We start from the raw sequence: 12,462 nt of genomic DNA, 5'->3' as shown, positions 1-12,462 counted from the left end.
AGATACTGCTCGCTATCTGCGATTAGTACCGTATCATTGGCGTATCGGATATGGTTGATAATTTTCCAAATACTTGTATATCTTCATGTGCGCCATGTAAGGTATTTGTAAAGGTTTCATATGAATATAAGTTAAACAAGAGGGAATAAAACGCAAGCCTGTCTAATACCTCTTTGAATATGTATGATTTCGGTATTATTTGATCTGTAGCAACCGATAAAAAATTCTCGGACAATTTGATAAACCTCAATAAATGAGTAATAAAACCGAAATGGTGACTGGACATTGTATCTCTATAGAAACTAGGTAAGGTAAATGAAGCCTGGTGTAGAGAATGTAAATTGGAAGAAAAGGCTGCCATACACATCCTATGCAATTGCAATGTGATAAATAATATAAAGCAGGAATTTACTGGTTAACAAAGGATTAAACCAGAAGGGATCCTAAACTACCGATAAGGAAACTGATGATCGTTAGGTCTTAGGACTTATAAGAATTTAGTGAAAAAAATATTGTATGGTACATACGGCCTACAACCAAGTGCAAGGGATTAACGAGTTTAACTTAAAATAAGAAGAAGATACCTGTATCATATTATAATCGTGTTATTTTTTGGAAATTTATGTGTAAGTAGCTTTCAATTCTAGATGTTTAAATATTGTCTAGTTATATAGCTACACTACACTATATTATATAGATCTTTTGCTTTTATTACTTCACTGTTTATCTTTATAAAATCGTTCAAAACGTTTCTTTTTTGTTCAATTATGACGGCTATGTTTATTTTATAATTTTTTAGTTTGACGAATATTTTTTGTTCTTTTAATCCTAATCATATACAATAAAGGAATTGTTGGAATGCAGTAGTGCAGAACTATTTAGAGCGGCAGTCAACAGGGTTCGCATAGCCATGATGATTTCCACCCTTCGATTGGAGGTGGAACTTAAAGAAGAAGAATCCTTAACCTATTCATTATATCAGCTCGTTTTTTCTTCCCTGATTCGTCGTGATTTTCATTGGTTCAGCTAATTAGTTTGATGTTTATCAGTGTTTGTAATTTCTCCAGTATGGGGTACGAATTTATAGTTAAGTAGTAAGATGGTGAGTAAGAGATATAGGGCCATTCTTAGTCGAAATATGTCCTATTTATTTTATAGGCGCACAAAAACTCGTATTTCATTCTCTCTTTTCATTTACACAACGTAAATCCATTATACACAATTCATCCAGTGTTTACGAGGTACTGAGGAGAGAGTAGGATTTGGTGATAAACTGGATTCTACTGGGAATATTGTTCAGCGTTTTATTGCATAGTAACCATCGACAAATCATACTGTAGTAACAATAGTTTTGGCAGTATTTTACACATATGTTCATAAATATTTGTAAGTTTTATTAATAATTGCTTATTTTATTTGAATGTTTATTGTATTAATTTCTGTTTTTTCTTTGATTTTAGGTTAAAATGGTAAAATCCTTCAAAATAACAGTGCTCCATTTTGCAACTGAAAAATTGCAACTTCTTAACAAGCTATTAGTTGGTTGAAAATAGTATAAACGCTGTTTATTAAATCTTAAGCTTCGTGTACAAATAGAAAAAACATTTTTACTTTATGTTTCGTATGTGCTGTACCATGTACAGGTATTATTTTTTTTAATTGTACAGCAATAATTGCTTCAATTCAGAGGAGATTCATTCTATTTATTTTACCACATGATGTGACATTTATTTGATGTCAAAACTATTCAAATCTTTTGTTTTTATTTATTATGATTTGATATATGTATACTTTTGTGGAAGTGTGGTAGTTGGTTTGATAAATGATTTTGAATTTGATAATTAACTCAATCTCTTTCATGAATTTCTGCAGTGAATTTAAAGCGTCCGTATTTGTAAAGTAGAATATTGTAAGAGGGTTGATTTTTTGCCTGATATAGCAACTTACCGATGAAGACATTATGTTTTAATTTAAATGAGTTATTATGTGCATCTTATGTTTATTTTTTAGAAGCACTTTTTTTTCCTTTTTTCATCACTTTACATTAAGTTGTCTATATATTCGAGCTTGCATTTTTGGACTATTTGAAAAACTTCCATGTCTTTAGATACTTGCACGGCATACGTGCAAAATAAGTAAAATAAGGCACATATGTGTAAGCTGATTATGTTTCTCGGTCGGCAGCTAGATGAAACAATTTCTCGACCGTTCGACCTGTCCATTGTCTAATGTTACGCGACAAAGACAGTTGTTTCCTTCCGACTCAGCGTTTTGAATGATCAGTTAGACTAAGGGATATTTAGGTTCTCTTATTATATGGCCTAAGTACTGGACGTTTCTCATTTTGATGATGTTGATCAATTCTCGCTCTTTGTACATGGTCTCTAGCACATGTTCGTTAAATATGGGTGCTGTCCAGGGGATTCTGAGTATGCGATGATAACACCACAACTCATACACACTTTTAATTTATTAAGATTTTTTTATTTTTGTTGTCAAGGTTTCACATCTACAGAACATAGCGGATCAGACGTAACATTTCAATACTCTTAGACATGTGGTCAATGACAGACTTCTATTGAACATTGCCAGTTAATAAAGCTTTTTTGTGCAAGCTCTATTCTGATCGAAATTTCCTCGTCAATTTCAACCCTACATTTAATACAACTAACGAGATATCTAAAGTGTTCCACCCTTTCCAGGATTTTGTTATCTAATTTTAGTATTGAGTCTTCGATATTAATTTTTCCTTTGTTTCTCGAGTTTTCTTTGCGTTGATAGGTACTTGTCATAGTACTTCTTTATTGGACATATAATACTTCCAAAGAATTCTAATTGTCCGTCTATAAACCCACATTTACAACGCCTCAAAACATCATTGTACCTGCAGCTGTAAGTATCCATGTTTTAGCATGGTAGAGAAGTACTAAAAAATATGATTTTCAAGAAGCTAATTTTTTTTAACATGTTTTCGAAGAGTTTTAACTACGTCTTATTTTTTTGACTTTTTTATTTTTCGGTGTAATTGGGTGGATCGATATCCACAAAGAGGGAGCTTTAACCAATCCAATGATTATACTCAAACTGTTGTAGGAAATACGAGAGAAAATTAACAACCTAGCGGATCGCTACAGTAATAAACTTGTTTGGGTGCCAGGTCATTAATTAATTGACGGCAATAAAATATCCGATGAATTTACCAGAAAAGAACTGCCAGAATGATACACTTTGGTCAAGAATAAGTACTTAGTGTACCAAAAATCACAATCAGAAACCAAACCAGAGGTTGGATTCAGAGAAAAAGAAAAGAATGCTGGGAACACGTTGCCACACAAACTTACGAGAAGAGTTTCATAACTAAGACATGCAAAAGGAGAGCTGCAAAACTGATCAAAATCTGCTGCAGGACATCTAAATTTGATGGGACTATTCAACAAAGATGATCCAAGCTGCAGGTTATGCTACAACGAGGCCAAGACATTTTGACTTTTTTATTACGGCTACTAGGCACTGAATTGCAGAAGAAAAACAATATATGAAGACTGCAGTCTAAGTCAAATACAGGTCGTCCAGAAAGTAAAGAACGCTTTGGCATACGAAATTAAATACAAAATATATCATCACAAAACTTTATTTGCCTCGGTTGTTAAGGCATTTATTGTATTGTGGAATCAGTTTTTTGATGCCGGTGTTGTAGTCCTCTACCGTTAAACGTCTGAACCAAGATTATAACTTTATCTTGAGCTCTTCGTCGTTTCCAAACTTCTTTGCGCCCAACAATTTCTTCAGTTTTGGGAGCAGATGATAGAAGAGAGACTTCTAAGACACAAAATTTCCCATTGTAGACGTTCTTGCCGAGGTCTTGTCGATGCATGGTCATAAATCAGAACACCTTCGACGACAACACGGTAGGTCTTTTATTCTATATTGCGTGTTTTAGTATTTGAAGGGTTTTCCAACTAGCTTCTGTATTTATTATTCAACCCCTAAACTCTACGTGAATTAAACCCTTACATTTAAAAACCAAATTACATTGCGTACTTCACATTTGGCGGTATTTTCGGCGGTTATAGAACACCGGCTCCTGACTACGCAGTACCGAGGCTTGGCTCACACCAACGCGGCAGATAAAGGTAACTGGCGCGCACGAAATAGCGGCGGTGAGAGGTATGCGCCACGCACAATGCGCGATCGTGCTTTACTTTCTGAACGACCCAGATAGATATGTCACACACCTAAAATAACACTACAAATTTGTAAAGGATAAAAACGTTTTGGAATTGGTGTCATAAAATAATAGAAAAAGTAAGCACAATAAGCCTAGGGGTTGTAGAGTCACCGGAGAATGTGTTCAGATGGTATCCAAAGGAAAAAAAAACAAAAAGTTGTTTGTCTTTAATAAAATTTCCTTGTTTTCTTCTGTCAATCATTAAATTAAATTATACCATAATTATATACACGTCTTCATGTTTTAATTTTAATTTCTTGTTCGTTTGTATTTGTTGTCTGAGCGTATATACGAATGATTTGGAACGAACTTATATTTGATGGAACTAATTCAATTGTATTAGCATAAGTATTTCTGATCGATGGGAAATACGCTACATATTTAATAATTTTGTAGTTTTAACATTATATCAAATTCACCTCCATCTACTTCGTTGTTAGTTTTAGACTAAAATATATTATTTTCTTTTTGCAGTGATCCTGAACTAGGACTGAAACCAGAGGAACTATAATTCCTCTGGTTTGATCCACACATCATGTGGAAGATCTTTCTCGAGATCGTTTCCAATGATTGTACCCTCAATGATAAGTTTTGACATCATTCTTTGTTTCTAATAGCAATCCGAGGTAGTTAAATCTGATGACCAATTCAACCTTTGTGATGGACGGATTGTTGCTAGTATTATGATTTGGGGTTTAGCCTTGTTCAACATAACACTATATTTTTATTATCTATATATCCTGATTATTTTTTGTCTTAAATTATTAATAATTGATGTTTGGTAGAGAATTTTCACACTCCATATACTAATTTTTAATTGTTTGTTAAAAGCCATTTTGTTTTGTCGTCAAAGGATTTTGCATATTGATGACTGGAAAGACCTGTAATATATCTATGAATTTCCTTCCCTGCTATGATTTTGCTTGGTAACTGAAAATATCTTTAATACATTGATTTCCCGTTGCCTTCTCTATTCTTATGCAGCAGGCAATTTTATTGGGTTATCCGCGTTCGAGACCGATCTATTAGCCGATCTTTGGATAAAACGGTGCCCCAATACTTACAAGTTCGTCTATACAAAACTATTGGCCAATAACTGAGACAATACCTACACCGGTAATCATTTCGATAATTTTTCCCTACCCTCACTTAGCTAAACCAGCTGATCGATACAGTTGACGGGAGAGATGCAAAGCCATAAGAGAGAGTTTTAATGGACGTATGTCCATTAAGGAAGCCTGTTATGATTGTGAGTTGATTCCTATTTGTTTATGTCATATTTAGGCCCTATTAGGGCAAGTCCGTACAATATACATTTTGCCATTTATACGTCTTGGTATATTTTATCAGCATCTAGTGTTTTATTTGATGTAATAAATGTTGTACATTATGTTAAAATAGTTAAAAAACTAGCTTGTTTTGAATCCCAGGCAAGTTATTCTTCTTTATGGACTTTAGTCACAAGAGCATCTACTTTAAGTACACTGCCTCCTGATATTTTTAACTTTCCTGCTCTCAAGAGAATTCCAGTTACGTTTAGTCAAAATGACTTGAGACACTTTTGAAGGTTTTCTGAGATAACTGTCAAATTTAAGCGATCACATTTGCTTATATGCGATTCCCATTTAATACAGCATCTTCTTCTTCCTTGAATGTCTCCCCTTATCGAATGTCAGCAACAGTTTTTGCAAATTCTTCTGTTTTAGGTCTTTCTCAGCGAGTCGTTCGATGTTGATTGAATACGCCTGTCCAATCTCGTATGTTCTTAAGCCAGAAGCACTATCTTCGTCCTGGTCTAAGTTTGTCCTTAATTTTACCCTTGCTTACGAACTGTAAAAAATGGTTTCTGTTATTCCCCATTACATATCTGAGATGCAGTTTCCTGCTTTTTTATGATTCCAATGAGCTCAAGTTCTCTGTTTGTTCGGTGGAGAAATTCAAATTGATAATGTGGGAAGTCCAAGGCATTCGTAACATTCGCCTATACTTGTTTAGTTATGTTCTAAAACTACTTTCTTGTGGCAAGTTAAATATTACGTTTTTTATGGAGTTAAGCCACAATTATTGGTCTTGATTGCGATTGAAAATCACATTGTTAATTAACTAATATTTGACGTTTTTATTTGTACTCCGGAAATCATTCTCAAAGAAAGGTTTTTTTCTACAAATTATGTATAAATGTGTATAATCAAAAATTTTGTTATTGGTTATGTTATTTCAAAATTTACATGCCTAACCTAGATCTTATAGGCCAATAGCCCTTAGTGACTACAACACCTGGTTGCTTTTACCTGTTTTATGTTATATGTTTATGTGAAATTATCATAGTTGTAGTTGTGTAATGTAAATTGAGCCTTATTAATTTATTTATGTGTCTATTTTGTGTTACATATGTGTTGAGTGTTAGATTGTAGATGGTGTGTTTGACCTTCTATTACTCAGCTATTGTGGCTATATTCTTTTTGTTTACTTCTTCTTTTGGTATTGGCAACCAAAGAGGGCTACATTCTGCTAATGGGTTTGCTAAACAATTTTTCTTCGTTGAGTAGGATGAGGGTTGCTTCTTTCATTTTCCTCTTTTTCATGTCTGTTTCTTTCATGAATATTGATGCATCTTTTCATTGTGCTCTGTACTCATTGTCCCAGACATGTTTTCATATCTGAGATTTGTTGAAGTCTTTGGGATTTCTCGAAGATGTGAAGGGCTTTTCCGAAAAACTGAAGAAAATAGGAAACAAGTACAACATCACAACAAAATTTAAAACAACCGACACACTAAGGCTTATATTGGCCATAACCAAACGCAACAACACACAAGAATGATAAACAAACTGCATCTATAAAATACCCTGTGAATGCAACAATTTCTACGTGGGAGCAACAGCATCACCACCTAATGTCAGGATACACGAGCACGAAACATACATTAAGAACAGAGACTTCGAGAAATCCCAGATATGCAAACATGCCTGGACAACAAGCACAGACCGCAATGGAACGATACATTAATAATCATGAAAGGAAAAGACATGAAAACAAGGAAAATCAAAGAAGCAGCCTTTATCCTAGTCAATGAAATTGTGTAGCAAACCCATCAGCAGAATGTAGCCGTCTTTGGTTGCCAATACTAAAAGAAGAAGTCAACAATAAGAATATACCAACAATAGCTGAGTAGTAGAAGGTCAAACACACAATCTACAATTTAACATACAACACATATGCAACACACAATACACACATAAATAAATCGATTATATTCACCTAATCTTCTACTTCTGGTACGAGTTTTCCGTAGTTACCCAGATATTTAAACTCCATTACTGGTTATATTATCTGTCCCTCTATCTCCTATTTACATCTTAGATATTCTGTTATTATTACGAAAATTATTTTAAAAATGCAAATCATTTAAACAATAAATAATTGTCCTATAATATACGTAACCTAGAAATATACGTGACCTAATAAAGCTGTAAACTTTTTGTTACAAATACAAATTTCATTCATTTTAATACTGATACTCTTCTGTACTGTAGTTTTGTATTGTGGCTGGTCTGACTTATTGAGTTTTACCGTAATTTTTAAGATCCTTTTGATATATATGTAGATGGTCAGTGTATACGGATACAAGTGTGTGTACAGTGTATACAGATGAATAATACTTATATTTTTTATAACATAAATACGACGCAGAGCCATATAATTACCTTTTAGTTAAGTTAGTTTTATTAAACTTAAATTATTGTATATTATATTGTTATTTTAGTATCTTTTGTTTAAATTGAAAGAATACAAACAAGACTTATAAGATTAAGAAAAAAAGGGAAACAAAATAAAAATATACAAATTGTTGTATTGTTTTATTTTCCCAACTTATGTTCCTTATATACCAGGCGTTGATACGATATAAATTTTAAATTAATAATTTCTGTTATTAATGTAGTAGAAATTAATGAATTAATCGACTATCTGGTGGTTTGATAAGTAACCTCCTTCGCCGATTAGGGCACTGTGATCACAAACAAAAAACATTAATTTCAGAAAATCTAACCTAAGTCATAAATATCAAATTTTAGCGCACGCAATCTAGTATATTTTTGACATCTATATAAAATTGACGTCTTTACAACAAGTCCTTCAGACTACACTGTCAAGTTTTGGTTCCGTGAATTTCTTAGTAGCCGTAAATTAAAGATGCGTGAACTGGCACAGGCCATAAGAATTAGTAAAGAGCGCACTAGTCATATTTTATCATGTTACATCACATTAATATCATCAATAGGAAGATTATATGGGAAGATACTGCGAGAAAAGATAGAGCAAGCGATAAAGGGTAAAATCGGGGAGGATCAGGCAGGCTTCACGACAGGAAGATCATGCATAGACCACATATATACACACTGGAACAACTGTTGGAAAAGAAAAAAGAAAAAAATAGAGATATATATTTGGCATTTGTGGACCTGAGAAAGGCGAATGACTCTGTACCAAGTTCAAAACTATGGGAGGCAATGTACAAACTAGAAATACAGACGGAACTCATAGAAGCTACAAAAGCTCTGTATAAAGAAAATAAAGTGTCCATTAAACTGGGAACAAGAATCATAGGAGACTTCACCACAACAAAAGGGCTCCTGCAGGGTTATTTCACATCTCCAACCTTATTTAAAATATACTTAGAGAAAGCCTTGACTACATGGAAAAGAAATGCGAAGGCATGGGAGTACCGGTACGGAACGAATCCCTATATATGTTAAGCTTTGCAGACGATCAAGTAGTAATTGCACAAGACCAAGACGACCTCAGCTACATGATGAATAAACTACAAGAAGAATATAACAAGGCTGGCCTAGATATTAACCTCGCGAAAACAGAGTACCTATTTACAAGTGAAGAAGACATAGAAGATCTATAGATTGATGACAACGTAACAATTAAAGGAAACGATAAATTCAAATACTTGGGGTTTATAATCACGAAAAAGGCAACAACAGAGGAAGAAATTACACAAAGATTAGGACAAACAAATACAGCAATCCGACAACTTAACTCAGTATGGTGGGATAGACACCTAAATATGAAGACAAAAACACAGATTTATAAAACATTAGTGCGAAGTATGATGACATATGGGGCTAAAAATTGGATCATAAACAAGAAAAACAGCAGTAAGATAGTAGCAACAGAGATTAAATGCCTGCGAAGATGCTGTAAAGTAACAAGAATGGATACGAGAAGTAATGACGAAATGAAGCAATGAACAATCAATAGAAACAGACATACTAACATATATAGAACAAAAAAGACTAAAGTGGTATGGACCTGTAAAAAGAACTGGTGACAGCAGATGGATAAAGATAATAACCGAATGGAGCCCCATAGGAAGGAGGAAAGGAGGATGACCCCAAAAATTCTGGAGGAACGAAGTAGACGTCGCCATGAGTAAGAGAGACCTAAACGATGGAGAATGGGACAGCAGAGAGAGAGATGGAAACGGTTGAGCGAGGGAAGGCAGTAAAAACTGTAGAATCCCTGAATACATATACATAACATCAGTTTAAGCAGACGGTTTGGAACCACAGGGTCTTAACAATAAAAGAGGAATGGATGGGGAATGAATGGTAGGGATGCTTCTTGTCGCCTTTACTTTTCAACGTTTACTCCGAAAGAATTTTCAAAAATGCACTTTTTGATAAACGAGAAGGAAAAATTATCATATCAAGAAAGACTTTTTGTATCTTTCGTGATTGGTATAGTATTGAAACAACCATGCTATTTAGGGTGACAATGAATAAAATATTGATGGTAACTAACGATCTAAAAGGACATAGCACATGAAGAATTAGAAGTCATATTTGAAACAAAGTTTTGAATATGAAAAATATTCTGCCCATCGTGATGGATGCAGCGTTTACTGACCATTCACCAAAAACATGATCGTGTGACCAATTCTCACCAATATTGGGACCCTATGAAGCGCAGTCCATCGGGCTTTTTTCATTGATAACGCTTGATGAAATCTGGATTCTCTGCTATACACCAAGGAACAGAATGAACGCACGGCAGTGAAATAAAACTGAGAAAAGTGGTGCAAAGCAACCAAGAATGGTCTAAAAGGTTAAAAAGTTTATGGCGACTGTATTTTGGAAATAAAAAGGCATAATTTAAAGTAACTATTTTAAAAAACATATTTAAGCCAATATTCTTGTGAATTATTGGACAGATTTAAGTAGAAACTTAGTAAGGAATCCCATGCTCAGAAGAAAAAACTCCAACACATCAGACTCAGAAGAGGATCACAAAATCGTTTTCAGAACACCAAATACTTATTAGAGCTACACAAAAATTTAACGAAGAGAGCTCTATAAGAATAAAAGTAAAAAAGAATTTACCGTGTATCCAATAAATGGTTTAAGACAATGGTTCTGTTTATCACCCACATTATTTAAGATTTATTTACAGTGATGCCTAAAGGTGGTTACGGGAATACCGAATAATCAAAATAACGGTAGAAGAACCTACGTTATTTTACATTGTTTTCTACTGATAATCACTATTTGAATATAGTGAGGGAACCGTGGCTGCGAAGGACAAAGAAAGGGTTAACTTTATAAGAAAGAAGTTAATAGAAGATTGTACGGAGAGCTTAAAACTACCTGTAGACGGCAAAATGTGAATGTCTAATATGAAACAAAGAAGAAATAACTTAAAGTTAAAATGAAAAAGTGAAGATAGTAAGACTTGCAAATATTTATAAATAATCTCACTTAGTACATAAACAACTATTATAGCTCAAGTATATACCATTATTAAACAAAAAGGTGAATTTTATGGAGTGGTTCTAATAATTTGATCACCCTCTGTATGAAACAATTTTTTTTAAATAACCATATTACAGAGAACACACAAAAAACAGTCAGAATTTGATATTCCTAGGGTAAAAAACACCACCCTAAAAATGTGTTGTAGCCACTATGGGCTGTTGATCTACAAGATCAGGTCAAGCATGTCAACTTTGAAATGGCATAACCAATAACAAAATCTTTGGTTATACATTTTTTTTCAGAATTTGTACAAAAAACCTTTTTTGAGAAAATCCACAAGGAAAATAATTCCTGCAGCTGGCTGTATACCACGTATCACAAAAAGAGGTTAATCTTTGTAAATAAGTATATTTTATAAAAACCCTTAAAAGGGCTACATTAAAAACACGAACGTTTTCGAAACAACAGTTCCATCATCAGGTTAAAAATACAGGCCTGAGCCACCAAAATATTAGGGTAAAAACGCTTTATAATATATAATGTTACCAAAGATTGTACATGATGTTGTTAATATTATTTGATGTTTAATATTTTAATTAAATTTTACTTCAGGTAACATATATCCATGCTTTAAGTGAGTTCCAGTGTCCGGAGAGTAAACCTCTTCAAACGGACTTCAGCTGGTAACTACATTTCCGGAGTGAAAATCCAGACAATAAAAAACATAATATCTATATCAGTGACATTGGTTATAATCAGTATGATGGAAACTGTATGACACAGTCAGTCTAACTGATATAGGTTTTGTGAAATTTAAATTTAAATTAAAAGTTCAAAGTTAAACAGATTATATGAAAGAGCTACAACTTACATATCAGACACAAGGATGTATAATCCTGTAGCTCACTACTATCAGCTCACGTAATGGCAAGGCCATGTAATCACCACTCCCTTGAGAGAAGATCTGTTGCTCAATAATACATTAGTATGGTGGGAAAATGATCACATATCCTCCAAAAACAAGACATAGTAACATAAGAAAACCCTGAAAAAAAAATGACATTTTAAAAAATTGTGTTTTTGATTTCATTGTATTGTGATGTCCTTATATTTTAACAATTAAAAAGTTTTTACTACCAATAACTATACTAGACTAGCAGCTATACATATGTTACTTACAATCTATATATATATGATACAACCTATATATGTTATACATTTTCATACTTGAGTCACAGTTTAACCACAAACAGTTAGGACACTCGGAGTCGGCGCCTTTGAAGTATAAAAGTATCCAGACGCCATATTGAAAACAGTCTAGATCAGTTACGGAGTGGCACAAGTGGTTAGAACAGAGACGTGTTTATATTATTTTAAAGTTAGTAAAGAAGTTAATTTGAATTAATTACAATCGACAATATATTGTTTTAATTTTAATCCCCAGCTGGTATCGTTATTTTATAAACACTC

At 33.5% G+C, this 12,462-nt stretch overlaps 1 protein-coding gene across 2 annotated transcripts in view; it reads left to right on the top strand.

Annotated features, from left to right (window-relative positions):
* LOC140447798 (uncharacterized) overlaps positions 1–8,056 on the top strand; it is a 113,104-nt gene extending 105,048 nt beyond the window's left edge. For both annotated transcript variants that reach the window (XM_072540658.1, XM_072540659.1), the window contains one exon: positions 1,461–8,056. In XM_072540658.1, coding sequence (XP_072396759.1) covers positions 1,461–1,547 — 87 coding nt within the window. In that variant the 3' untranslated portion in view covers positions 1,548–8,056. The remainder of the gene's footprint in view (positions 1–1,460) is intronic.
* Positions 8,057–12,462: the final 4,406 nt, after the last annotated feature.

This window comes from Diabrotica undecimpunctata, chromosome 8 (genome assembly GCF_040954645.1).
Source record: "Diabrotica undecimpunctata isolate CICGRU chromosome 8, icDiaUnde3, whole genome shotgun sequence".
NCBI lineage: Eukaryota > Metazoa > Arthropoda > Insecta > Coleoptera > Chrysomelidae > Diabrotica > Diabrotica undecimpunctata.
The sequence above is the reverse complement of the archived record's forward strand: the minus strand, read 5'-3'. Positions and strand labels throughout refer to the sequence as shown.